Consider the following 27,982-nt stretch of genomic DNA (forward strand, 5'->3'; position numbering starts at 1 on the left):
GAGTCTGTGAGCCACATGACATGTCCACCGCACGGTTGAAGCAGCTCAGGGGATGTGCTGCCATGGTGCTCAACAGCTTGAGTCTCTGCAGATCTCGAGTATTCTGGATAGAGACACTGAAGGCTAGCCTCAGTGGCCAGAAGAGGGGCCAGCAAGGCCCACCCATGAGGAAAATGGACAAGGCTGCTGACTACAGAGGGCTCCAGACCTAGTTCCACATCTACCAGCTGAAAGGATTAAGTCTGTCTTTCTCCCCCTCCCAATCTTTCTTTTTTTCTTTCTTTCTTTTTTTTTTTTTTTGAGACAGGCTTTCTCTGTGTAGCCTTGGCTGTCCTGGAACTCACTCTGTAGACCAGGCTGTCTCAAACTCAGAGATCTGCTTGCCTCTGCCTCCCAAATGCTGGGATTAAAGGCCACCACCACCACTGCTTGGTAGGGTAAGATTTTATTCTGGGCAGAAAATGGCCAAAATACCTATCTATGTCATAGGAGTGGAGTCTCCAGGGAGGAATAGATAAGTGGGTTACCTAGGTTAGGACTCCCCAGCCTCATTTGGACATCTTTCCAAAAAGAAAAGGGGAGTTGGCTATGGGTGACCTCGGGCCACAAACTGGAATTGACCAGAGGCCTCAGGGAGCATTGGAAACAGACAAGCACACAACACCCCCACATACCAGTGGCCTCCTAAACCAAGGGTTTCTTCCAGCACACCAGCCCTAGGCAGCATTTGGAGCTCTCCTTTCCAGGTCCCCTCCCCCAGCTCTCCTGGAAAATGCCCCCTCCCAGCTTGTCCCAGTCCCCCACTCAACCCACCGGCTGGTGCCCTATAGGGGAGGAGCCCCCCCCCATGTGTTCAGGAAAGTTGTCTGCCTCTGTGAAGTGAGGTGGAACTCTCAGCAGTAGAACAGAGAAAGGATAGGGCCTGAGGAGAGAGGAATGGTAGAAGGAATAACCCAGTTTGAGGCGGGGTGTGTGTGTGTGTGTCTGGCTGCACTTGCACCCTACACTTTATGCCCCAAGACTCGTCACTATTGCCACAGGAAGATGGGACCTCAGGGTGTGCTGTTCTTCCACCAAGTACATGGGCTGTGAACCTGCTAGGCTCAGAATAGGTTTACAGTACTTGGAAGGTACTTCACAGTCCTGGACTACTCCAAGGGTGGTATTCCAGTCTCTGTGGATTAGTTAAAACATAAATATAAGTGAGCCGGGCATGGGCTACAAGAGAAACCCTGTCTCAAAAAAAAAAAAAAAAGTAAATAGTTAATTAATTCAAGGGCTGGAGATGTAGCTCAGTTGCTAGAGAACATGCCAAAGTCCTTGGTTTGATCCCCAGTACTGCAGAAACTGGGAAGCAGCACATTCCTGTAATCCAACACTCAGGTGGTAGCTGCTCATAAGACCAAGGTCATCCTCAGCTACAGAGTGAAGGCAAAGCCGGCCCAGGATACATGAGACCCTGTCTCAAAAATAAACAGATCAAAGAGATGCTCAACAAGAGTGCTTGCTGCATCAGCATGAGGACCTGAGTTCAAATCCCTAGAGCCCATGTAAAAAGCTGGGTGTGGCCTTGCACATATCTATAACCCCAGCCGTGGAGGGTGGGGATAGAGATAGAGGGTCACTGACTTGCTGGCCACCAGCCTAGCTCCATGTTCAGTGAGAGACTCTGTCTCAAGGGAGTAAGATGGAGCAGGACGGGGCTCGATAGATGGCTCAGTGATTACAAGCACTGGCTGCTCTTCCAGAGGTCCTGAGTTCAATTCCAAGCAACCAGATGGTGGCTCACAACCATCTGGCGCCCTCTTCTGGCGTGTGGGCATACATGGAGGCAGAATGTTGTATACATAATAAATAAATCTTTTAAAAAAAGAGCAGGACATTCAGCATCTTCCTCTGACCTCAGCACACACACAGGGGCAACACCCCCCAACCCCTGCACCACACACACACCACCTTATAGCCTCTCCCACACAAGTAAGAGCCATGATAATGGTCACAGGAAATAAAAAATAGTGAATGGTGAAATTTGCTTCCCATGGGAACTATTGGCTTCTACAGAAGATTCAAGGAGGCAGAAGCCAATCCTGACGACATCTTAGCAGAATGCCAAGGAGAGGGATTTTTGTTTTTGTTGTTTGACACAGGGTCTCTTATATCTCAGGCTGTCCATGAACTCACTGTGTAGCTGAGAGTGGCCTTGGCCAGGTCCTCTTGCCATTCCATCTGAAGTGCTGGTATTGCCAGTGTATACCACCATACCAGCTTCTCTAGAGGTATCAAACTCGGTGGTGCATGCTAGGCAAGCACTCTGCCGACCCAAAGGGGTTGTTTTAAGACCACTTTGTACTGTAGAGGGAAGTGCTTAAGAAATTCAGTTGACTCTATGAAAACCTTCACTCAAAAGCTGTGTTATTCATGAAAATGTTGGCCAAGGATTGTGTGGTTTGTGTTTTAGGTACATAGTTAAACGCTGAGTCTATGTGGGTCCCCTATGCAGACCCTTCCCTCTATATCCAGGGTCCCTGCAACCCTTTCCTGGGTCTGATCCAGGGCCCCAGGTCTCTTCCTTAGAGTGAAGGGGACCCCATGGTAGTTGGGTCACAGGCTTGTGTCTCACAGCTGGGTGTGCTCCTCTGCAATCTGGGTGCTGGCTAGGGACTCCAGCCGCAGAGATTTCAAGTGCCTTGTGGGTCCAGGGGCCTCCTGCTGGTCCCTTGGGATCAGTGGCGGTAGCTGTGGCACTGGTGGCAGGGATGGCGGCCGAGCCACCGTTGTGGCAGAATGTAGAGTGGTACCAGAGCTGATACTGGTGCGGGGGCCTAAGGCTGGAGACGAAGCAGGAGAAACACATGCTGCGTTTAGCATTTCCGGAAGCCGCTGGCCTGATGGAGTTCTCCCCCCAGGGAACAGACTGGAGATGCATTGTAACCCATGGCCAGGCTGTCCACTGCACCTCCTCTGGTCCTGGTTCTGCACTTCCAAGGGTGACTAAGACACATGACTCCAAAAATGGACACTAGAATAGAATGGTGCACCTGGGGGTAGGGGCTTGGAGCTGGGGCTCAGGTGTCGGGACTGACTGAGCCTCAACCACGTGGTCTTTGGAAAGGACAAACAGCAGGAGGCAGACAGGAGGAAGTGCTCTGTGAAGGTCCTCTGGAGGTCCAGAGACAGGAACCAGGGAAGCTCAAGGGCCCAGTTCTCTCAGACAAGAAGCCCAGGGCTGTAAATGGCCTCCTTTGTCCCCCCGTCTGCAGATGGGGGGAGCGCCCTCTGGGGACAAGAACCGAGCAAGAAACTCCCCTGAGGGGAGTGTAGACGGCCAGAACCGCTAGTGGCCAGAGAGCAAATGGCTGCCAGGATGTGGATGAGCAGGCCAGAGCTGGAGAGGTGAGTGGAGAGGGGCGGGGGAAGGACCAGGAGAAGCTGGAGATCTGCCAGAACCCCAGGGGGGTCAGGTACTCACGGGGGTAGCCCGGAGAAAGTAAGGATCCGGGGCGCACACGATCGCTCAGGTTTTGAACTGAAGGATAGGAAACCTTCACAGCTGAGGAGAAAAGATGTGACTAGCTGGGACCCATCCAGAGTTCTGGCTCCTGCATCAGGCCAGACTGTTCACTCTGGTGAGATCCAAGCGAGGTAAAACTGTTGAGCTCCTCACAATTCAAGTTCCGCTTTATTCTGTGGTTCTTGGGAATACACTACCTGCTGAGAGAAAAGCGCCCCCCTCAACCCCTGTCGAGGGCTTCAGCGATGGAGATGGATTGTCTCCCCGCTGGTCTAGTCTCCTCTCCTGAGACTGCTCCACACCCGGAGGACCTCCCTTGTGTGTTTGTGAAATGCCTCACCTGGTTGTTATAGGTAAGGATTCTGGAGGCCCTGGCCTAGGTGGTATTCATCAAACAATAACCCCTGCAGTCATGCTTCAGTGATCCCTGAGGCCCAGCTGAGTCCCCTCCCAGCAGATCTGCATTGGGGTTGCTGAGCAAGTCACATCCTGCCTGGGCAAAGGGCAGGGGAGATGCTGTTCTGCCCTTTGGAGCTGCATGGTGGACTCCTAAACGGTATTTTCCGTGGAACTTACAGATGTGACCTTACTGGAGCAAAAGATCTTTGCAGGTGTGATTTCAGGTCTTGAAATGGATGGTCCTAGATTACACTAAGCCTGAAGTCCAGTGATAAGCGTCTTCATGAGAGTCAGAAGAGAAGGAACCGGAGGAGAAGGAGGCGGCAGTAGCCACCATGGCAGCTGGAGTGATCAGGCCCCTGCAAAGAGGTGCCAGCTGCCCCAGGAGCTGGCCGGGGCCTGAAGAGACTTCGGACAGCTCTGAGTACAGCTCTACTATACTGTGACTTAGGATGTCAGATATGGGTAAACTGTCCTGTGGCTCTGGGGCCCTGGGGTTTCAGGGTGAGCTCTGACAGCTGCTGGAGGTGTGGCCTCAGCCTAGTGCATGTCAGGCTCCGTGCTCTGGTCCATAGGCAGCCCGTGGAATTCCTGTGGGTTAGATGCCCTGGGATCCTGTATAACTCCTGATGTAAGCGCTGCAGTTCTTGGGCAGGGGTAAGCTTTAGACATATCGTTCCCAGAGGAAGACATCCCCATGCGTGTACAGAGAAGCTCCGTTTTTGTATTATTTTATTACACACCCAGTGAGGAAACTAAGAATTTTGGGGTCCTAGACACCAGAATAACCACAGCAACCGATTCAAAATGCACAAAGATTGGGGTCGTTCGCTGCTCTGACCCTGGGCTCCTTGGTCTGGGTCTGGCCATGGTTGTTTACCCTTACCTAGTTTCTATGCTCCAGGTAGACTCACCCTCCCGCAGTTCTACCCAGTCTACCACAGGGCCTTGAATCTGCTCTTGCTCCACACAGACCACACTCCTCCCTCTCCTCTGCTAACTCACTCCTGTATCTTCTTCAGAAGTGTTCAGGATGCTGTCTAATCGCTCCCCCATGGACCAGCTTTGCCTGGCACAGCCCTCCACACCAGCGCGGCATCCCTCCCTAGGCCAGCCTTTTGCCGGTGTCCAGCTGCCCTGTGGCTGGGCCTTCAGCTCAGCTATTCATTTCTTTTCCAGTACCAGTAAAAGAACCCAGGCCCTTGCATTTATGAACTCTGTCACAGAGCAATATACCTTTTATCCCAAGAGACCCCAACTTTTGTGCATTTTGAAAAGGTCAGTTGGGGCATTTTTGTTTATTTTGCTTTGTTTCCGTAGCTCTGACTGTTCTGGAACATCATCTGTAGACCAGGCTGGCCTTGAATTCAGAGACCCACCTGCGAGGCCAGCCTGGTCTACAGAGTGAGTTTCAGGACAGCCAGGGTTACACAAAGAAATCCTGACTCAAAACAAAATAAAACAAATGAACAAAAACCAAAAGGTGTGTGCCACCATGGATGGCTGGTTCAGTTTAGTTGTTTATCTCTGTCTGTCACTAGGGATTCTTCCCTTCTGTTTCGTGCTTTTAGGCCCACCCACCCACCTGGTGAGATACCAAGCACACAATGAGGACTCTACTCTTGGAAGTGACTGTGAGGGCTCCTCAGCCAGGGGCAGCACCAGCCCTGAGTCCACCTGCATTCCCCCGTCCTGGCCAGCAGAACCAGACCTCAGGGTAGGAATCCCAGGAAACACCCATGCTCCTCACCTGCCAGGTCCTTCTCCCCAGTCCGAGTCCCAAACTGGGTGTTCATTCGGCCTTTGTACAGGACCCCATCCACTCCCAGGATGTCCACCTCAGCCTGTGGAATGGCCCAGGTCCCAAGTCAGGGACTCCATTGCTACCCCTTTCTCTTGATGCACACAGACACCCAGAGCCAGGACATGGCCTCAAGGTGCCCTCAGCTCAGGGCTTCATCCCACACTTGGGGTTGGGTATGCAGGCATCCAGCCTCTGTGAAAGGAGGGCAGAGCCAGACTCACCGTGTCATAGTCCATTATCTCAGGGTCCCCGTAAGGGTAGACTGTTGACAGGTCATTTGGTTTGTGCTTGAAGATGGTCCCATTTCGGGGTCCATCACCCCAGTCCTTCTGGGGGCCTAGACCCTCCTCATGGACTCCAAAGTTGTGGAAATGCAGCTGGTGCTGTTGTTCCCTGGACAGGGCAGAGGTCAGCAGCCACATGGTGAACCCTCACAGAGGAGCCCTGCACAGGCCCCAAAGAAGTTGGGTGGTACAGCAGGCCTGGAGCTTGGTGAGTAAATACAGAAATGGACAATTCTAGGAGGGAAATCGCCCATACTCCCTTCTCTAACCAACCACACCTGGAGCCTGGGCTCCAGTCAGCAGACAGGGGTTTAGGTGAGCCACACGTCATTCATCCTTCCCTTGCAGTGGTTAATGCTCAGCTGTTCATTCCCCGACCCCTGGCTCACCCCTGGCCAGAAGCTCACACAGACTGGGCCCTGGAGGGACCCCCTGGAACCTGAGAATGAGGGAAATGAAGAGGAGGTCCAGGTAGCCAGCTAGGTTGAGGGAGGAAAATGATGGCAGGTAAGGCCCCCAGTCACTCTTCTAGCTGTGGTGTGGTTGTGGGCAGGTCACATTGTCTCAGCTATCAAGTGGGGTGAAATTGGAGTACATTTCCAAAGGAAGCCATATGACCCAACAATACCTCAGCAAGGGCTTCCAGAGGATCCTCAATTACCCACCAGGAAACAAGCACGTTAGTTAATACTATATTCCAAGGATTATAAAGACCTAACAAGGAGCCTGCCCATCACCACACTCTCCCTATTCGGTCAGCCTGTGCATGCTAGACAAATTGTCGCTGAGCTATATCCTCGGCCTTGTTCTGTTTCTTTTGAGGCAAGGTTTCACTCTGTAGCCTAGGAAGACCTTAAGATCCTTTATCTCCGTCTCCTGAGTAGCTAGCACAATATGCCTCTGTTACAAGACCCTCCTGAGTTCCAGCCCACAGCAGATGCCAAATGCAAATGTTGGCTCCTCTCCTCCCCTGCCCTCTGTGTACTTATCAGCCACACCACAACCCCAGATGGGCATCCCGGGCCCTCTTTGGCTCTTGCATTGAAGGAAAGTCTGTTGGCAGGGGTCTTGGGCCTCCCTGGGAATGGGGGTGGACGTGGCCCTCACCTTATCAGCTGCCGTTGCAGATACTCGAAGCTGTTGGCACTGGCTGGCCTCACTTGTGACAGCCCACGGCGGATGGTGATGAGCTGTCTGTGGAGGCAGAGGGGACCAGGGCTGTGGGAGGTGCAATGCCCAGCAGAGGGCTCCGGGCTCCCAGGCCTGGAGAGAGGAAGCCTAGGACTTTCAGGCAGCTCACAGCCTGAAGCCCAAGTCCAAAGCTTGCAGCTGACAGTTGGGGGAAGATACAAACACCGTTCAGAATCTAAAGTGAAAACCAAGCCAGAGCTGGTGATGCACACTTGTAGTCCCAACACTTGGCAGTCTGAGGCAGGAGGATAGAAAGTTCAAAGTCAGCCTGTACTATTAGTACATACTTCATTCAAGGCTAAGGCTACCTTGGACTAGTGTGTGTGTGTGTGTGTGTGTGTGTGTGTGTGTGTGTGTGTGCCTTTCTCCAGTAATAAGTAAAGAAATAAATAAGGAGTAGTCAAAAACCAAAGGAGGGAAATCCTAGAGATTTGTTACAGATAGGGGTTTGCCAGGAGCTATGGGCACAAGGAGGGAACACACTGCTTGGAAGGGCCATGGCAAAGGACTCAGGCACACGTGGGGTCTGCACATCACGGACACACCAACTGTGGGAGCTCCCTTCAAGTGGCTAAGGTTATGTATGTCCATTATCTAAAACAGCCTTCCAGGGAGCTGGGCCCACTCCACCACTCCCTCTGCGCAACGGTCACACACATGCAGACATGTTTGTTCCCGTGTAGACGGTACGCTGCATAGAAACGTGCAGTGAGGCATACTGATCTGCATGTTATAAAGTAAAGGAAGGCACAAAGAAGCAAGCTCCCTAACAGGGACAGACTCTGACATTCATATCCTCCCAATATTATGTCCATGTTTGTGTAATTTCTTTAAAGAAAGCGGGAAAATCACATGCATATGATCTGATTTCCTTTATCATTTTTTCAAGTCGTTAATATTCTTCCACAGCCATGCCATTCAGTATAGTAGCCAGTGGCTAACAAAATTCAGATAAGATTTACCACCCAGATTCTTGTTCACATTAATCCTTAGCACATGTGCACGGTCGTGATCATAGAGATCAGCAGCCCGGGACAGACTACCATCTGGAGCATACAGAGTCACTATGTGACCCAGTGTATCTCCCAGCCTTGGAGAACTGGCACTCAAACACACACCCATGTTCACTAGTCACCTAGTCACACCAGCTTAGAGACATCCCAAATGCCCACAGGCTGACGAATGGATACACAAAGGGCTTTCTGCCCCTACAACTACACTCAGTTGTAAGAAAGAGTGAAGCATTGCTTTCCTCTACAATGTGGAGGAATCTCATTAAGCCCAGTCAGGAAGCCAGACACCAAAGGTCACATATTGTACAGTCCCATCTACAGAAAACATCTGGAAAAGACAAATCCAGTGGCTTCCTGGGCTACAGGGAGGTGGCAATGAGAAGTAACTGCCAATGGGACAGGGGATGGATGCCTTTGGGGGATTAAGCAGTGCGCTGGAATTGACGAGAGGCAACAACTGCAGAATTGCAGGCCATGGGACCACGCCATTTACAATGATAACAAAGTAAGGGCAAGAAGCTGGAACTAAAGATGTGCACCCGAAATCCCATCACTGGGACGATGACACAGGAGGACTGCAAGTTCTGAGGCCAGCCTGGACTACATAGCAAGACTCTGTCTCCACAAAGATTAACGAAGTCTGAAATAACAAATCCCTGCTTTCCCTCAGCGATCCTTCTATCCTTTTCTTTTTCGTGTTTCTAACTCGGAGTGGTAAAGGTGAGAGAGATCTACTCCCCCTTCGAGGGAACCACTAAGGAGGACAGTCTATGGTAGCTATAGAATGGTGTGGAAGGATATGTGTGTGCCTTTGCTTGAGCCCTGTAGAGCGGAGTCATGATGCGAATAGGTGAAGACACTAGGAGAGCGCCCCCTGGTGGTGGTACTCACGGGCCGGTCATCATCTCTACTGGCCGGTCACAGGAGATGCACTTCACCCGCTCGAACAGTTTCCTGGAGGACAAGGAGGTCAGTAGTCAAGTATTAGCAGGTTCCAGGGCTTGGGGTGGGGTGAACTGAAGGTCCCCCAAATCCCTCTGTCAGTGCCTGAGGCCCCAGGACAGAGCGCTGTGGTTTCCCACCTCATGCAGGCCCAGGAATCACAACATCAGTTCCTGCACTAGTGAAGCCACCTTTAGAGAAGGGACATACGGGCACTTGATGGCAAGGCTCTCTGTCCGGGGGCGGGGTCACAGACCCTGACTCAGGCTCTAGTTAGACCTGTCTATTCGGTGGGTCTATCCTGCTTTCCCTTCCCTCTCTGAGCCTTGGTTTCCTCATTTGATTGATGCTCTCTACTATGTCACACCCTCCCTGACCCCTCCCCATGGCCACGGTCTAGAATTCTAGGCATCCGTCTCTCGGCCAGAATACCAGTATAAGCACCCTCACTTCTTAAAGCCTGCGGCACTGTCGGGATCGAATCGCAGGCCTTCTATCAGGAGCTTCCGAACGATCTTCCAGACCTCCTCTATGTCCTTCTTCAGGCTATTGAGGTCACTGTGGACTAGCTGCCAGTCACAGGGAAGAAAGAAGTCCCGCCAGTTAGCTGACCCCAACAACCTGCAGAGTCCCACAAAGAATGAGATAAAGCAGCTCAAGACCCAGGAAAGGGAGAACCATTCAGTTCACGCCTTTGCGGGCGCTGTTGGCATAGGGGACTTGCAAATAAGACTCCAAGTAGCCATTACGAGAAATGCCACCAGCTCCTGTGTGGCCAGAGGCTGGAAAAATGTTTCTCCAGTGAACCCTGTATCCTGACGTGGGTCACGAATATTTATGGAGGGTTTGCATATAAAGTGGACAATTGTTTTAGTGTACTCATAAAGTTATGTAACCATCACAATCAAATTTATTATTATTACTTTAAATTTTCTTTTGAGACAGGGTCTCTCCACAGAGCCCTGACTGTCCTGGAACTCGAACTCACAGATCCATCTGCCTCTGTCTGGGATTAAAGGGATTAAAGGCATGCACCACTGTGCCCAGCAAACTTATTCATTTATGTTTGTTTTTTGAGACATGGTTTTTCTGTGTAGCCCTGGCCATCCTGAAACTTGCTCTATAGACCAGGCTGGCCTCAAACTGGCATGTGCCACCATCGCCTGGCAATTTTTCATTTATTTATTTAATTATTTGAGCCAGTACCTCACCATGTAGCTGAGTCTGGCCTGGAAGTCACAGTCTTCCCGCCTTAGCATCAGAAGAGCCGAAATGGCAGCCTTACACCTCCACACCTGACTTCATAATCTATTTTAGAACATCTACATCACTCCCCCCCCCCAAAAAAAAACATTTCCATTTACCCCTATTTCCTTCCAAATCCCCAGCCCCTGGCAACCAACAACCTGCTCTCTGTCCTCAGGATTTGTCTGTCTGGATCCCTTTTCTTTTTCCCTATAAAATAGGGTCTTGCTAGAGATTACCTTGGCTGACCTCCAGACTCACTGTAGCCCAAGCTGGACTTGAACTTGTGGACCTCCTGCGTGCTCGGATTCCAGCTGTGCACCACACCACCCCCATCCCTGGGAACAGTGAGTTATGTGTTAATTCCTACTCGAGTCACATTGTCAGTCCAGCTTTAGATTCATTCCGTCCCACTGAAGCAAGAGAAACACAGGCCAGCTGTGCTGCAGAATGCTATGGCGTTGTGGCTTTGCAGTGATTTGTGTCCTTTCTTTGAGGAATTTGTCTCTGCAAAGACGGTGCCATCAGCTTGGCTCACTGCTCACCCAGCAAGGAGCATGAATGATGTATGGATCAATCTCCAGCTTACAGAAGGAAAGCTGAAGCCTGTTCGAGACACAAACCAAGAGCCACCCAGTTAAGAGAGCCATGGAGCGCCCTGGGACTGCCCGTCTGCATTCCCCAGGCGTGGCACGCCGGGGCAGTCACTGACAGATGAACAAATGACAGGCATGGTCCTTTCTGCAGGAAACCTCCTCACCCCAACCTGTTAGTTGGGGTGCTTGCACCGCCCCGAGAGTTCTGGAAGTCAGCCTCCAACATGGCTGAGATACGGCTGGGACTCATTCCACTGCAGCTATTTCCTCTTGCTCTGAACAGGGTGACGTGGAAATGGTGGGAGTTTCATTGCACATTCTTTTTGTTGCCTTGGGTCACTTGGTGTGTGCAATGGGGGAGTGGCTGCCATGTTATGAGGCCCTTTTTTTTTTTTTTTTTTTTTTTTTTTTTTTTTTGGTTTTTCGAGACAGGGTTTCTCTGTGGTTTTGGAGCCTGTCCTGGAACTAGCTCTTGTAGACCAGGCTGGTCTCGAACTCCCAGAGATCCGCCTGCCTCTGCCTCCCAAGTGCTGGGATTAAAGGTGTGCGCCACCACCGCCCGGCATGTTATGAGGCCCTTAAGTGGCCCCAAGGAGTCGGTGTATGAGACACTGAAGCATTCTGACAACAGTGGCTTCACCTGGCTCGTTCAGGCGGTACAATGGGAATGGCATACCTCACTCTGACTTGGGAAGTCATAGGTCCCGAGCCACCTAGTAAGCTGCTTCCAAGGTCTTTAAAAACCATCAGCATTAGCCTGGCGGTGGTGGCGCACGCCTTTAATCCCAGCACTCAGGAGGTAGAGGCAGGCAGATTTCTGTGAGTTCGAGACCAGCCTGGAATACAAGAGCTAGTTCCAGGACAGGCTCCAAAACCACAGAGAAACCCTGTCTCGAAAAAACCAAAAAAAAAAAACAAAAACAAAAAAAAAAACATCAGCATTTGCTCCTTGAGGCTGTTAAGCTCTGGGGCAAGTTCTTGCGTAGCTCACCTTAGTGTTCAGGTCCTTCCTGAGGTGCTTCAGTGACTTCTTCCAATCCCCCTCATAGGTCGTGATCTTCAAGAGCATGCTCTGAATCATCTCGTTCAGCTCCATCGCCGTTACCTCCAGGTCCACCCGGTTTGCCTTGCTTGCCAGGGCATCCCTGTCAGCTTTCTAGGCAGAGGGGGTTCAGGTCAGCAAGACCCCTGATCTCTGGGGCCAGCTTTTCTAGTTGAAGACCATGAATGTGTAACCTTGGCTTAAGTTCAGTGGTGGTGTCTACACTGGCTCAAACATAGCTGTGGGATCTGAGCCAAACAGGAAAGTTGACTGTGATTTTTATTTTATGTCTATTTTTTAAACACAGTCCCATGTACACCATGGGATACAGGCTGGTCTTGTATCCCATGGTCAAGATGACCTTGAATTTCTGAGCCTTCTGCTTCCAGTGGTGAGGTTATGGATTCACACCACTGTGCTGTGCTGAGGACTGACCCTAGGGCTTCATGCACACTAGGAAGGCACTCAGCCAACTGAGGGGCATCCATCCAAGACCTGATGCCTGCTTCTTTGTCTTATTTTGTTTTTTTGAGACACGGTCTCTCTAGTAGCCCTGGCTGTCCTGGAACTCACTATGTAGATCAGGCTGCCCTCGAACTCTGAGATACACCTGCTTCTGCCTCCCAAGTGCTGGCCTTAAACGTGTGCACCACTACTCACTACTGCCCAGTTATTTTATATATATATATATATATATATATATATATATATATATATATATATATACATATATATTTTTTTTTTTTTTTTTTTGAGACAGGGTCTCTCTGAGAAACAGTCCTGGCTGTCCTGGAACTCACTTTGTAGACCAGGCTGGCCTCGAACTCACTGAGATCCGTCTGCCTCTGCCTCCCAAGTGCTGAGATTAAAGGCATGCGCCACCACTACCCAGCTGATTTTTAAAATAATAATGTCACTAATCTCCAGTCATGGGAAAGAGGAGTGGATAGGTAACTTTTGAGGTTTCCCAGATTTCCTGAATGAATAGAGGCAGAGGGAATGCTAGCTGCTGCCTTTGCTGGGTGATTCTCTGACTGGCAAATAAGAGGCATGGGATGAACAGTGGGAGGCAGGAGGGTGTGGGAGGCAGGGGATGAACAGGGCATGGGAGGCAGGGGATGAACAGGGCGTGGGAGGCAGGGGATGAACAGGGCGTGGGAGGCAGGGGATGAACAGTGTGTGGGAGGCAGGGGATGAACAGTGGGGGGGGGCAGGGGACCTCAGCTTACTTCTCTCAGCTCCTGGTCCATCGTAGTTTTATCGGCTTTAATCTGATCCAGCCTTTGGATTTCATCCTTGAGGCTCTAAGGGCAAAGTATAGGCAGGTCAGCCTTTGCTGTGGCCTTGAGGGTCACATTTATTTTGTGCCTCCAACTTTGCCACGTTCTAGGAAGGGAACTGAGGTCATGTGGGTAAGGAGCAGATGGCTGGGTTAGAGCTCCTGCTTACAGACAACTGGGACAGAAGAGAAGCCACAGAGACTAGGGACAAACTAGCCCTAGTCTCCCGTGTCACCAGAGGTCAATCCAAGGAAGCACAAAGCAGTGCTGGCCGTGCCGTTCCCTGGACATTTAATCCAGTCCACCTCATCTAAGCTGCAGTGGGGTCCCAGCATCCTGACATCAGCAGGCCATACATCATGCCCAAGGATTAGAGGGGAAACCTTAACTCCCATCACCTAACTTCATGAACTCCCCTGTTGTTGCTGGCCTATCTCCACTTAATAAACACCCCTCAAGACCAGGCGTTGGTGGCACACATCTTGAACCCTAGCCCTCAAGAGGCAGAGGCAGGAGGATCTCTGTGAGTTCAAGGCCAGCCTGGTCTACAGAGCAAGTTCCAGGACAGCAAGTGCTGTTACACAAAGAAACTCTGTCTCAAAACAAATAAACAAACAAACAACGAATAAATAAATTTCCCTGTGACAGAAGCAGCAGCTTGCCTGCTTGGGAAGTGCCTCCCTGGTCCCCAGAGGCTGGAGTCACTTTTCCTCCCAAGCCAAAGGGACTTCTTCTCTCCTCGCATCTGGTCTCCCTCACCCATCGGAAAAACTCCCAATTTAGCTGCCCAGATGAGAACTGCACTCTCAGCCTGCCTCGCATTTATATCTACTGGGATGTAAATGGAGGTCACGGGTGTGGTGAGCCTTCTTCACCCTCTGCCCTAGTTTCTAAGCAGTGGAATTTGGTTCTGAGCACACTAGGCAAGCGCTTGCTGCCTCACACCTAGCTCCATTCTTAACCCTGCAGGAGGAAGAACTGGTTCAGGGGAAAAGTTATGAACATAACTATTGCTACAAGAAATCCTCTTATTAAAAAAAAAAAGAAAAGAAATCCTCTTTTTCAAAAAAAAAAAAATAGAAGAAGGCCAGGTGGTGGTGGTACACATCTTTAATCCCAGCACTCAGGAGGCAGAGGTAGGCATATAACCATGAGTTTGAGGCCAGCCTGGTCTACAAAGCGAGTTCCAGGACAGGTTCCAAAGCTACAGGCTACAGGGAAACAGTGTCTCAAAAGAAAAAAAAAAAAAAAAAAAAAAAGGAAAGAAAAAGGAAAAAATCCTCTTATGCATACACTGATCTCTTTGACAAATGTTACTAAGCCTTAAATCTGTCCTACAAAGGTCCTCAAGGATACACACTGTCCAGGCCCTTTGTGTGGGGGATTTTAGAAAAGATTTATGTGTATGAATGTTTTACTTAAATGTTTGTATGGGCACCACGTACATGCCTGGTGCTCATGGAATCAAGAAGAGCACACTGAACGCCCTGGGACTGGAGTTAACAGGTAATTTTAAGCTGTCACATGTGGGCTGGGAATGAAACCCAGGTCCTCTGCAGAGTCGCAGTGTTCTTAACCGCTGGGCCGTTTCTCCGATCCCTGGGATTTCTTTTTTCTTTTTCTTTTTTCTCTTTCTCTCTCTCTCTCTCTCTCTCTCTCTCTCTCTCTCTCTCTCTCTTCCCTCCCTCCCTCCCTTCCTTTTTTCCTTCCTTCCTTCCTTCCTTCCTTCCTTCCTTCCTTCCTTCCTTCCTTCCTTCCTTCCTTCCTTCCTTCCTTCCTTCCTTCCCTTTCTTTGTTTTTTTCAAGACTGGGTTTCTCTGTATAGACTTAGGTGCCCTAGAACTCATTCTGTAGACTAAGCTGGCCCCAAACTCACTGAGATCCGCCTGCCTCCGCCTCCTGAGTGCTGGGATTAAAGGTGTGCACCACCACCTGGGTGATTGAAGTGTACCTGGGTGATTGTGCAGAGTAAAATGTCATCTGTTTCCCTTGCATTTAGTGGACCCCACTATAAACCATTTGGGGACGGTCTCATCATCCCAAGGAGGAATTCTCCTTGCCTCCCTGTTGGTCCTCAGACCTCCTAACCTTGAAGTCATCTATGCGAATCTGGAGCTTTTCCACCGTCCTGTCGAGCACCATGTAGTGACTCTTCATTGTCTCAATCTGGTGGCCCCAAACTCTCTCAAGTTCTTCTTCCTAAATGGGAGAGACAGTGACATCCAAGGATCTGCTTCCAATGTTGCCAAAATAGGAGGGTCCTAAGGTCAGGAAGCGATATCAGGCCTGTGCACACCAGGCTGGCCTCTGCTGGCACATAAAACACTTATTGATGGGGGACAACAGAGCCACCTGCCCATGGACTCTGCATGGGTGCTGTTGATGCCACCCCACCCACTTCTGCAGGTCCCTTTCCAGCAACAACAGAGCTTGATTGGAAGGGTGACAGTCAAGAGGCGGGTCCCTAACTCAAGGCAAGCCACCATCTTCTGCCCAGGGCACTAACCTGTAGCCTGGATTTCTGGAGGTTACAAATCTTCTCCTCCAGCACATTCATTGTGTTGCCAATCTTGGCAGGGCCTCCAATGTTAGCTGAAAGTAAAAAGAGGGAGCGACCGCTAAGAGGAATGTCGGAGGAACGTGACGTGAGAGCTCCCACGCCTATGCTGTGTCCCAAAGAAATACAGTGAGCCTGGGGGGACTTGAAAAGGATGGTAGATTTTCTGATACAGTTTCTACAAAAACTCACAAAAGAACATATGAACCAAGCATGGCGGCACATACCTTTAATCCCACCCCTTAGGAAGCAGAGGCAGGCAGGTCAATCTCTGTGAGTTCAAAACCAGCCTGGTCTACATAGTGAGTTCCAGGACAGCCAGGGCTATTTCTCAAAAAGAAGAAAAAGAAAAGGAGGAGGAGGAGGAGAAGGAGGAGGAGGAGATGGAGAGATGGCTCAGCCGTTAAAGCATTGCCTGTTCTTCCAAAGGTCCTGAGTTCAATTCCCAGCAACCACATGGTGACTCACAACCATCTGTAATGGGGTCTGTTGCCCTCTTCTTGCTTGCAGGTGTACATGTATACAGAATATTATATACATAATAAATAAATAAATATAAAAAAAGAAGAAGAAGAAAGAAGAAGCTAAACATGGTGCTGTATACTTGGAATTCCAGCACTCAGGGAATGGGGGGGGGGGTGTTTACTATAAAAAGAGTAGATTATTAAGAGGCTAGTAGTGCTTAAGCCAAAGGGACAGGTGGCTAAAGTTTGAATGAAGATCTTGTTGAGGAAACCTAAGGAGCCAGACTACAGGGAGGGCCTGAGCCTCTGCTGCCCTCCCCGGGGTTGACCAGGCCTACCCAGGTAATTTAAGCGCTGGTGCAGGCTGGTCGACAGATGGGCAAACTCTTCTTTGAGAGAATCGTGCCTGATAGGCATCTGGGCTATGTGGCTCATGGAGTACTGGACAGCCCTCTTCTTCTCCTCAGGGCTCTCAGCTTGCATGGCAGTTACCATGGCCTGGGACAGGACTGATCTGGGTGCCATGGGGTGAAGAAGTGATGATATGATCTCTTCAGGAAGGTCTTCTAGCTCATCGTCACTGAAGGGCATGAAGTTAGTGGCTCCACGGCTAGATCCTGCACCCAGGAAATCTGCAAAGGCCCCTAAAGGCCCACCCTCTGCTGCAGCTGAGGCTAAAGAAGCCATTTGGGCTGCAGGAACATCTTTCACTGCCTTGACCGCAGCTTTGGCTGCCCGGGCAGCTGTGTTTGCTGCTGATGCATACGCTGCAGCAGTTGCTGCAGCTATCGCCACGGCGGACTTCAGCTTCTTTAGGGCCGACGGAGGGCCCTTAGGGTGCGCTGCTTGGGTCATGTCTTTCTGGGATCCATCTTTGGTGGCCATGGCCCTGGGAACTGTGTCTTGGGAAGCCTCATCTTTTGGGGCTCTCTCACGGGGGGCCCCATCTTTGTGGGTTCTGTGCTTGGGAGCTCCACCCTTGGTGACTCTGTGATGGTGCACCCTATCCTTGCGAGTCCCATCCTGGGGAGCCTCTTCCTTGGCAATCTCCTCCTGGGGAGCCCCTTCCTTGGGAATACCATCTTGGGGAGCCCCTTCCTCAGGAATAACATCCTGGGGAGCCCCATCTTTAGGGATCGCTTCATGATACATTTCGACGTAATCATATTCAGATTCACCCCCTCTTTCTTCAATATCTGAAAGTTGGCGGGCTCCTACTTCAGGAATCTGGTGTCGTGGCCACACCTGAGGAGGCCATGGTGGTCCAGGTTCCATGCCTGGGAAAGGAGCCCTGTACATCTGGCCCAGAGGGACAAATGGACCTAGGCTAGGCTGGAAGGTACTCATATTCCACATAGGCCAAGCATTAGCCCCAGGCCAGCCTCTTGGTGGTAAGGGCCATGCGTCTGGGGGAGCCAGTCCAGGTCTAGACCAAGCGGCTGGGATGAAACCAGGACCAGGTCTCCCACTAGGCCCTGGTACTTGTCCAGGTGCAATTATAGATCCAGACTGAGACACGGAGACCTGAGCATACTCTACCCCCTGGGGGGCGCTAAATTCAGCAGCCTGGGTGAAGGCATCCTCCTCAAGGACTCCCGTGGTTTCAAAATGCAGGACGGTCTGCAAAGGGGTGGCACTGTGGGTAGGGTGTGAGACATCAGTCTGGCCGCCGTCCTCAGCCGGCCCCAAGGTAGGTTCTGGAAGAGAGGACATACTCTGCCACGTCTTGGACGGTTCCAGTTCCATCTGAGGTCCCTGTAGGGGAAGGGATTGAGTTGACCGTCTGTTTCATGACCCCTTGTCCCATTCCTCCTCCTCCTCTTCCTCCACTCACCGGAGTGAACATGGCCTCATGGAGACTACTCCAGAGCACCATATCCTCAGGTTGGGGGACAGCACGAACCTTGTTCTGGATGGTAACCTGTGCCATGGGGTGGAGAGGGAGTGTGAGCTAGGGTTGGGCTGCTGGGGGGGATGTTGTTAACATGAGTTCTTGCTCCCTGAAACCCTTTCCAGGCAGTGCTGTTCCCCACAACTATTCCAGCCCGAAAGCCTAGGGCAAGAAACAGAATCTCACCACTTCCCGCTGCAGGGCACCCAACTTCCGGTTCTGTATTTTCAAGTCTTCACAGACAAGCTCCATTCTTTCTGGGTTCACCTGCCAGGAACCATAATCTGAGGCTGGGGTACAGGTTCTGGTCTCAGCCTGGCTGCTTCTCACCATATTAAGCAAGTGAGTTTGGAATGACCGGATATTCCAAGCAAAGAAAAAGGTTCCATAGATTTAAAAAAAAAAAGTTTGGGAAGTGCTGGGCTAAACACCTTCAACAATTTCTGAGCTTTTCAGAACATTGAAAGAGTAGAACATTAAGAATCTTAGCTGGGTAGTGCTGGCACAAACCTTTAATCCCAGCATTCAGGAGACAGAGGCAGGCAATCTCTATGAGTTCGAAGCCAGCCTTGTCTATTGAGTGAGTTCCAGGACAGTCAGGGCTACACAGAAAAGCCCTGTCTCAAAGAAGCAAACAAAACAAAACAAAAGACTCTTGAAGAGGAGAGCTGGCAGTGTGACCCAGGTGGTGAAGTACTTGCCAAGCGTCTATGAGACCCAAGGATTATCCCCTGTACTGCATAAAACCAAGAGTGACTAGACATGCCCGCAATCCTTTTTTTTTTTTTTTTTTTTTTTGGTTTTTCGAGACAGGGTTTCTCTGTGGCTTTGGAGCCTGTCCTGGAACTAGCTCTGTAGACCAGGCTGGTCTCGAACTCACAGAGATCCGCCTGCCTCTGCCTCCCAAGTGCTGGGATTAAAGGCGTGCGCCACCACCGCCCGGCCACATGCCCGCAATCTTAACACTGTGCTGTGGAGCGGGAGGCCCTAAGTCACTCTTTACTACCTATCGGGCCAGAGGCCAGGCGACTAGAGACCTGCTCCAGAGCAGGTGAAAGTGGAGCAGTGACTGCAAGAGGTGGGCCAAGAAGGAATTGTCACTCAGACAGACTTGCCCCAAGGTGTCCTTTCTAGTTGTCCGGTCTGGTTTTGTGTGTCAACTGGACATGAGCTAGAGTCATCAGAGGAAGGAGGAAATGCCTCCTTGAGATCCAGCTGTAAGACATTTTCTCATTTCATGATCAATGGGGAAGGCCCAGGCCATTGTGGGTGGTGTCTTCCCTGGGTTCTGCTCCTAGGTTCTATAAGAAAGCAGACTGAACAAGTCATAGGGAACAAGTCAGCAGCAGCTCCCCTCCACGGCCTCTGCATCAGCTCCTGCCTCCAGTATCCTGCCCTGCTTGAGTTCCTGTCTTGCCTTCCTTTGGTGATGAACAGCAAGGCTGAAGTGTAAGCCTAATAAACCCTTTCCTCCCCAGCTTGTTTTTTGGTCATGGTCTTTCATCACAGGAATAGAAACCCGAACAAAGACACTAGTGTTTCATGGTCCTGCTTCCTGACCCAGCTCCAGATCAGCCTGAGACTCAAATGCTACATTAAAACCGCACTGTTTGGGGTCAGTCGCTCCACCTCGGTCACTTTGCTGGCCTGGAAGTGAAGACCTGGTTCCTGAATCCAGTTTGATTTCTTCTGCGGTCTGGACTGCTGCCTCTTGCCCCAGGGATTCTGTGCTACTCTGTGGTTGGCTAGGCTGCGTTTAGGCTGGTGGATGGGGTTACATAAGAACTGCGTGTCTGTGCTGGCTCTTCCTGCTTTTTAGCGTGGAGTGTGCTTGCGATGAGAGGAAAGTTGGTGACACTGAGTTCTGGAGTTGCTAACTCTTGGACAACCTGAAACCTCCCAGCACTTACATGGTGGCTGACAACCATCTGCATCTTCAGGTCTAGGGGATCTGACACCCTCTTCTGGCCTTTGCAGGCACCAGACACACACGCGGTACACAAGCCATGCAGGCAGGCAAAACACCCGTGCACATAAAATTCAAAAACAAACCATGTTTAAGCACTTTAGAAAGTAAAACAAGGGCTGGAGAGGTGGCTCAGGGGTTAAAAGCATTGACTGCTCTTCCAGAGGTCAATTCTCAACAACAACATGGTGGCTCACTACCATCTGTAGTGAAAGCTGGTGACCTCTTCTGGCCTGAAGCATATATGCAGGCAGAAGACTGTATACATATTAAATAAATATTTTTTTTAAACAAAAAGGAAGTAAAACAATAAATTCTATTGTTTATCCTAAGTCAAGATGAGCTGGTACCACAGGAGGTTCAGGACAGGGGACAGGAAAATGGCTGGGGAGAGTCAAACCCTTCTCGTCCCTTTATGATCATGTTCCTTAAGGACAGGCCTAGAATTTTCCTTACTGCCCTAGCCCCTGGAGGTCTAACCAGCATGCCAAGTGAGGATAAGGGTAGAGGGATGGCTACCTTTTCAAATATGTACTTTATCAGGTCCACGTCCTTCTGGAGGGTTTCAACAGTGTTCTTGAGTAAATGGAGATCGGTGAGCAGGTCCTGCAGAGTCTTCATGATCTGAAGAGGGAAAAGGGGGAAACCCTGGAATCGGTGTGAAGGCTAAATCACATCAGAAGTTCTCGGTGACAGCCATCTAAGGGATCCTCTTGGTTCTCAAAAGAATTAAGATGAATGTATCCACAGATCAGCAAAGAACACGAAGACATCAGTGCTTCAAGTGCATGCAGGTGCGTATGTGCGTGTGTGCGTGTGTGCAGAGGTGTATGTGTGTGCGTGCGTGCGGGTGCGTGCGTGCATGCATGTGTGCTTGTGTGTGTGTGTGCATGCGTGCTTGTGTGTGTGTGTGTGTGATACATATTGCCACAACGGTCTTGAGAGAAACAGCACAAGCAACGAGCCCTTGGAGGGTCAGAAGCAGGGGAGATGGAACTAGATTTTCATATTTATTTATTTTTATTTAAAATTGCCTATTGACTGACTGGCTGTTGGAGGCTAGCCTGGAACTTACTATACAGCCCATACTGACCTAGAAATCTCCTGCCTCTGCCTCCCAAGTCCTGTGAATTCACATTTTCAAAGATGTGACTGATGCTGGTTGGTGACAGAGGAAGGTGGTACTAGCAAGGTAACCTCTGGAACAGAACTCATGCTTGATGTATGATCCCAGCATGTGATCATAGCTCAGCTCACAATGATTGGGACTGTGTCTGTGACTTTATAGGTTTTAATTTGTCCGCTCTAAGATGGGTGTGAAGGAAAAAGTGATACTGTGTATAGATGTCCCAATGTAGAACTAACGCTTAGCAAATAGAGGAACGGTACAAGCCAGTACCTACAGCTATCTCAGGGCAAATGTATGGAACTTTGCACTGAAAGGTGGAGAGTGAGCCAGGTGGTGGCAGCACACGCTTTTAATCCCAGCATTCAGGAGGGAGACGCAGACTGATGTTTGTGAGCTCAAGATCAGCCTGGTCTACAGAGTTCTAGGACAGCCAGGGGTACACAGAGAGACCCTGTCTTGGAAAAAAGAAAGGAAGGTAGGAAGGAAGGAAGGAAGGAAGGAAGGAAGGAAGGAAGGAAGGAAGGAAGACTCAGATACCTGCTGTCTAAGGACACTTATTGTGTGTGTGTTTGTGTATGTAGGTGTATCTCTGTGTAGGCCAGAGATCAACCTGGGTGTGGTTCCTCAGTTACCATCCATCTTATTTTGAAGTGGGCTCCTTGATCACTCTAGGTTGACTGGCCAGCAGGTCCTCCTGACTGCATCTCCAGCCCTGGAATTACAGGCAGACACCATGCCTAGCTTTCTTTACATGGATGCCAGGGGTAGAACTTATATCCTTGTGCTTGTCTGGCAAATACATCACCAACAGGGGCATCTCACCAGCCCAAGAGACTGTGTTTCTTTTTCTTCCTTTCTTTCCTTCTTCCTTTCTGTCTTTCAGCCCAAAAGCACTGCCTCCCCTCTCCCTTTCTTTGAGATGCGGTCTTGTTATGTAGGCCAGGCTGACCTGAAGCTTGAACTCCTTTGCCTCAGTCTCAGGGATGCTAAGTTTCCAGGCATGAGACATAGTTCAAACTCAAAGGCATAAATAAGTTGGAAATAGAAGAACAGGAAAAGATACTCTCTGAAAGCAGTGACCTAGTGTGTCGATAGCAAACACATTAACACTTGCTGGATGCAGGCGCAGAGCCCACAGAGGCGTTTGTTGTAGCTGACTGACAGCGATGGTGTCACTAAACAAGCAACATATCAAGGCAGTGGCTTAGACTTCCATCTTAAAACACTGAGATGGCACAATCCTCAAAATCAGGAGGCAGAGTCAAAAGGGCCATCCTCAGCTACATAAGAAACCAGCCTGGGGCTGGAGAGATGGCTCAGTGGTTAAGAACATTGCCTGCTCTTCCAAAGGTCCTGAGTTCAATTTCCAGCAACCACATGGTGGCTCACAACCATCTGTAAAGAGGTCTGGTGCCCTCTTCTGGCCTTCAGGCATACAGACAGAATATTGTATACATAATAAATAAATATTAAAAAAAAAATAAGAGACCAGCCTGGGCTACACAAGACTCTCTCAAAATTAGCTAGCGCTGGTCTCAGAAAACAAAAAGCCGGCGGTGGTGGCACACGCCTTTAATCCCTGTCCCTTTAAGAGGTACACCAAGGGGCTCCAAAGCACACGCAGGTTGACACAGCCATATCCAGAGCTGCGGGGCATGGCAATGAGAATGCGACAGTACTTCACTACACTGTGGGAAGGGTGACAACAAAGTCCAAAGTGTCTCTGTTCCCACAACAGCTCCTGACCCTTTCTCTAAGCCAACACCTGTAAGCAGCGCTATATAACCTCAATCCAAGTCAATCGAAGTCATTTTAATTTGCATGATATACACCAGGTGTGCTTTGGTTGGAGGAGGAAAAGGATAGGGAGTTTGGAACAATTCTTTTTTTTTTTTTTTTTTTTTTTTTTTTTAGGCAGGGTTTCTCTACATAGCCCTAGATGTCCTGGAACTCACTCTGTAGACCAGGTTAGCTTCAAACTCATAGAGATCTGCCTGCCTCTGCCTCTGGAACAATCTTAATATCAAAGAGCTAATGCCATTCTTCATTTTCTCCTATAAGGTCAGGTGCCAGAATGTCTAAGAAACCAAGGTTTCAGCCAGACAGGGACCAACTGCAGCTTTTCCTGGAGGTGAGAAACGGAGGGTGTCAGGGAGGGGCCTGCAATTTGGGGAAATTCTGCTAGAGGGCGCTAGTGCACGGGCGGCGGTGGTACGTGCCGTGGCTGGCTGAGCTGACATCAGACTGGGTTAGTCTGGAAGGAAGGCTGAGGCTGCCATGGAAGATCAGTTTTCTTCTTTCTTTTTTCTTTCCCTCCCTCCCCCTCGCCCTTCATCTCTCCTTTCCTTCCTCCCTCTCTTCCTAAGACTGGGGTCTGGCTATCTAGCTACAGCTGGCCTGGAACCTGACCTGTTGACCAAACTGACCTTGAAGTTGAGGTAATCCTCGCGCCTCTCTAGTTCTCCAGTTACAGGCCTGCTACACCCAGCCTGGAGCCCAGGTTTTCTTTTCTCTTTTTCTTTCTTTCTCTCCCTTTCTTTTCTTCTTTCTTGCTACCTTCCTTCCTTTTTTCTTTATTGTTTGTTTGTTTTTCGAGACAGGGTTTCTTTGTGTAACTCTACTGTGCTGGATCTCACTCTGTAGACCAGACTGGTCTTGAACTCACAGAGATCCACCTACCTCTGCCTCCTGAGTGCTGGGATTAAAGGCGTGCACCACCATTGCCCAGAAAGCCCAGGTTTTCTAATCCAGCAGCCCCCACTTGGGTCAGTGGGCACCTGCTGTGTCTGGGGTGTCTTCAGCTGCTATAAGCAGGTAGTACCTCTGGTTTCTGGTGTCTATGGGTGTCACTCAACATCCTCCAATGCACAGGACAGCGCTAAGCCACGAAGAATGATCCTACCCACATTGTCTACAGTACTGGGGTAGAGAAGCCCTGCAGTCTAACTCTGCTTAATAATGACTTGTTGTGGGACAAATGTGCTGACCAAAGCACAGCCCTTGGACCCTCCCAGGCCTCTTGGCCACTGTGGAGCAGAAGCCCTCTGGTGTTGGTCCGTTTGTCCTGTCTGGAGTGGGTACTGAGAGCAGCCGTCTTTCCTTGTACCCTTCAAGGGTTAACTACAAAGAGGAACAGTAACCCAACCAACCCCAAGAAAGGGGGTGGAAGGGTCAGTGGAGGTGACTCTCAGCATCTCTGTGATATCCGGCCTGCCATCCTCACAGCCTGGTGTGTGCACACACTTAGCTAAGCAGCTCTCCTTGTTCTTGCACCCGCTACCATGGCAACCTCTTTCAATGGGTCACTGTGGTAACCCTGGACAACTTCAATCAGGCTGGGTCCTAGGCAGCCTGCTCTAATGACTGGGACATTCCTTTTTGGTACAAACAGTCCTCCGAGGGTTTCGGTGGCAGGTCTGACCCTGTCCACGAGACCTCTCCAGAGCTGGACAGGTGACCTTGCTCAGCTACTCAGGCACTTGAGGATTCTAGAAGCCTTTATTCACCGAGCTGAAAGACCACAGAGGCAGGCTGTGGCTAGCACTTCTGACATCTGTATCCACACCCAGGCCAGGCCACCAGGGACAGCCTGATCTCTAGCAGTGTTGTCTTGGCGCCTAACAAGGCTGCTGCTGGCCCAGGGACACCTGCTCTGTTCTCTTCCTGCACATGTATCTCTTTTACCCTTCTGCATAATTTAAGGATATTTTGTTCCTTGAAAAGAAAATCCTCTCTCTGTTAGCAGTCACTCCTCAGGCCACTTCTACCTAGAAGCCACCAATCCACTCTCTGACTCTCTGGACTCGTCTCTTCTAGAGACTTTATAGAAACGGTCTCTCACAGCTTCTCTCTGCAACCCCTTCCTTCTGCAGGATGATTGACACCCTTCCTGTGTTGCTGTGATCTTTTGCCCAGTGTCAGATCTGGCTGTGCTGGCTGGATAAGGCTCCTGCTCCTTCCAGCGCTCCACACACTCAAGGCCCTCCCCTCCCCCCACACCCTGTGTTCCTGCAGGGCCCCAGGGCTTCCTGACTCACTGTGATTGTATCCACCAGTTTTCCTGTGCAGGCTAAATCTCTGAATGATAGCAATGGTGGTAAGCACAGGCTGGGCACCTAGACAGTGGCACGGTATGATTTCGAGGGAGTGAGAAACCTTTTTGGTTTGAAATGGGCACTCACATGGCCCAGGCTGACCGTGGACTCTGTTTACTAAGGATGACCTTGAACCCCAGATCCTCTTCCCACGTCACTCAAGGACGCTGCCTCCGTACCTGGTTTATGTGGTGCTGGGATAGAACCCATGCCTCAGCGTGCTAGGCAGGGACTCTATCAACTGAGCTGTATCTTCAGGCCCAGTGTATGTGAATTCCAACTACAGTCCTGGGAAGAGGAAACATCTATGCCCAGTGATCAAGCCCCTCCCTTCCCCAGACCCCTGTGCCCTCCCGCCTGCTCACCCTGACAGCTTTTACTGGCTGCTCTATCTTGACCTGCAATGACCTCATCTGCTCCGTTAACCTGTGCCTCCTCTTCTCCACCTGAAAACTAGAACTAATGAACTCATGCCTCATTGTTAGCTGCCAAGCTGAGAGGTGCAGCAGAGGCAGAGTGGGGTTCGCGGGGTACACAGTGAGCACTCAGTTTTCCTGGACAGGGAGCAAAGGGGCAGGGAAGATAAAGCAATGGGACAGTATGAGGCCCCAGAAAGGCAGGAGACAGGACATTGAGATGGTAGGCAGGGCATAGTGTTGCCTTAATCCTCTCTCCAGACACCAGCGTTGAAGAGTTCACTCCCATAGCCCCCGTGGCAGACGCCCAGTCTAGGCTCTCGTCTGACTGAGCCTTGCTAGGAAACTGGAGGAGGCTCTAGTGACATTGACCACACTGGGGGTGGAAAGAGCCCTTCCTGCGTCTGAACCCTCCCATTGGTGACGGTTACTCTGCACATCTTTCTGGCATTGGGCTTTTCTAGCCATCAGGCCTCACAGACCAGCAGAGCATAGAAGAAAAGTGTTCCCAGTGCCCGGTATGGCTTCACTCCCAGTCCTATCCTGGCACCTTACACCTGGCCCTCACAAATGTCACCTTGCCCAGCTGGCACACACTTTTAATCCCAGCACTCCAGAGGCAGAACCAGGCGAATCTCTGTGAGTTCGAGGCCAGTCTGGTCTTCAGAGAGAGTTCCAGGACAATCAGAGCTATGCAGAAAAAATCTTGTCTCAAAAAGCCAAAAAACAAAAAACTTTGTGTGTTTTCTATGGTGTGTTTGTGTGCACATGTACTGGGCATATGGGGGCCAAAGGTCATCCTCAGACGTTACCTCTCCTACCACCTGTTTGAGGCAGAGTCTCATTACTGGTCTGTATGATGGGACAGCTGGCCCTTGATTGCCGAGAGTTTTCCTGTCTTTACCTCCTGTCTTATTGTAGTTGAATTAGAATTGGGCCTAGAAAGACGTCTCAGCGATTAAGAACTGTACTGACTGTTCTTACAGAGGTCTAAGTTCTGTTCCCAGCACTGGGGGAATCTGACACCTTCTCTCCTCCAAGGGTACCTTCACACATGTGTACACAAACAAACACATACAGATGGGGGGGGGGGGAGAGAGAGAGAGAGAGAGGAGAGGGAGGGAATTTAAAGCGAGAGCTGGCATTGTAACAGGCTACTGGGTCTTACTGGGTTTGTCTTTTTCATGGTTCGGGGTCTGGACCCATCCTCATGCTTACACAGCAAGCGTTTTACTCACTGAGCATCGTCACAGCCCAAATTAGCCAATGTAAATAAACAACCTAGCGGCTCTGACCCCAGGGGTAAAGTTCAACACCCATCACTCTGACAGTGGTTCAAACACCTCCACAGCTCCAGAATCCAGCCCCATATCCACCAAGTTACCATGCCCTGTGGCTCCTGGAAATTGCCGGTCAGCCTTCTGGGCATGTGCAATGGTGGAATCCATCCTCTATTGTGTTGTCTGCTGTGTGCGGCTTTTCTCCTCAGCTCCCAACTAAGGATCTTGGCTTCTGCCTGACTCCGTGCTTTCTCCATCAGTGGATACGTCCCCCATCACAAAGAAGGGAGGGACAAGATGTCTAGGAGCAGAGGTGTGGTCTAGAGCACTTCTCTGGGAGGGAGTTACCTTCGCTAAGCCTTCCTCATTGCCCTCCACCCTCTTCACGAGCTTGATCATGTTCCACAGGTCCTCAGCGGGCCGGCTGGTCCCGTGGCTGGCCTCCAGCAGCTCTGTGGTAGAGGGCATGCCCTTCATGGTGAATATCTGACTCTCTATCTTGTTGATGCGGTCCACCACATGGTCGAAGACGTTGCTGAGCCTCTTCATGGGGTTGAGGATGGGCTGGGGACCCCCCTCCGTGGGCATAAGCACCACCTGTGAGGTCTGGAGGAAATCCTCTTCTCCTGACAGGACCTTCTTGAGCCCAGCGATTTGGATGTGGTCCAGGATGCCCTGAATCAGGAGGTGAAGGGCCTTGAAGTTCACCACTCCACACTGTGGTATGGCTATGTTGGCCAGCTCAGCGAACGTGACCGAGAAGCTCATCCTGCCAGGGGATGGCTTGACGTGGCAAGGCTTCTGGGCGTCCTTGGGAACAAGTGGTGGCCTTCAATTATCTGAATTGCTACAGGGACAGGTCCCGAGAGGCTCAGTGT

The 27,982-nt window shown here is 50.5% G+C and overlaps 1 protein-coding gene across 2 annotated transcripts; it reads right to left on the bottom strand.

Moving 5' to 3' along the window:
• Window positions 1-33: 33 nt before the first annotated feature.
• On the bottom strand, window positions 34-27,982 carry C7H16orf96 (chromosome 7 C16orf96 homolog). 2 transcript variants are annotated; one of them, XM_057775693.1, is made up of 16 exons: window positions 27,453-27,982; window positions 20,705-20,809; window positions 18,406-18,486; window positions 18,163-18,249; window positions 16,667-18,083; window positions 15,814-15,899; window positions 15,396-15,506; window positions 13,257-13,331; window positions 11,977-12,141; window positions 9,595-9,713; window positions 9,094-9,156; window positions 7,106-7,192; window positions 5,936-6,107; window positions 5,661-5,754; window positions 3,470-3,550; window positions 34-2,828 (listed from the first exon to the last, which is right to left on the bottom strand). In XM_057775693.1, the coding sequence occupies exons 1-16, from the start codon at window positions 27,870-27,872 to the stop codon at window positions 2,617-2,619; spliced, it is 3,375 nt and encodes a 1,124-aa protein (XP_057631676.1). In that variant the 5' UTR covers window positions 27,873-27,982; the 3' UTR covers window positions 34-2,616. The 2 variants fall into 2 exon arrangements, with proteins under 2 accessions (XP_057631676.1, XP_057631677.1); XM_057775694.1 differs by lacking the exon at window positions 27,453-27,982 and adding an exon at window positions 27,209-27,264.

The sequence above is a fragment of the Chionomys nivalis genome, chromosome 7 (genome assembly GCF_950005125.1).
Source record: "Chionomys nivalis chromosome 7, mChiNiv1.1, whole genome shotgun sequence".
In the NCBI taxonomy this organism is placed as follows: domain Eukaryota; kingdom Metazoa; phylum Chordata; class Mammalia; order Rodentia; family Cricetidae; genus Chionomys; species Chionomys nivalis.

Excerpts from the sequence above, each read along its gene's own strand:
- C7H16orf96 (XM_057775693.1), bottom strand. The coding sequence starts at position 27,872 with ATGAGCTTCTCGGTCACGTTCGCTGAGCTGGCCAACATAGCCATACCA. Across the intron at positions 20,810-27,452 it reads ATGAGGAAGGCTTAGCGAAG|ATCATGAAGACTCTGCAGGA; the intron begins GTAACTCCCTCC and ends TTCCCTCTTCAG. Across the intron at positions 9,714-11,976 it reads GGAAGGACCTGAACACTAAG|CTAGTCCACAGTGACCTCAA; the intron begins GTGAGCTACGCA and ends TGTGACTGGCAG.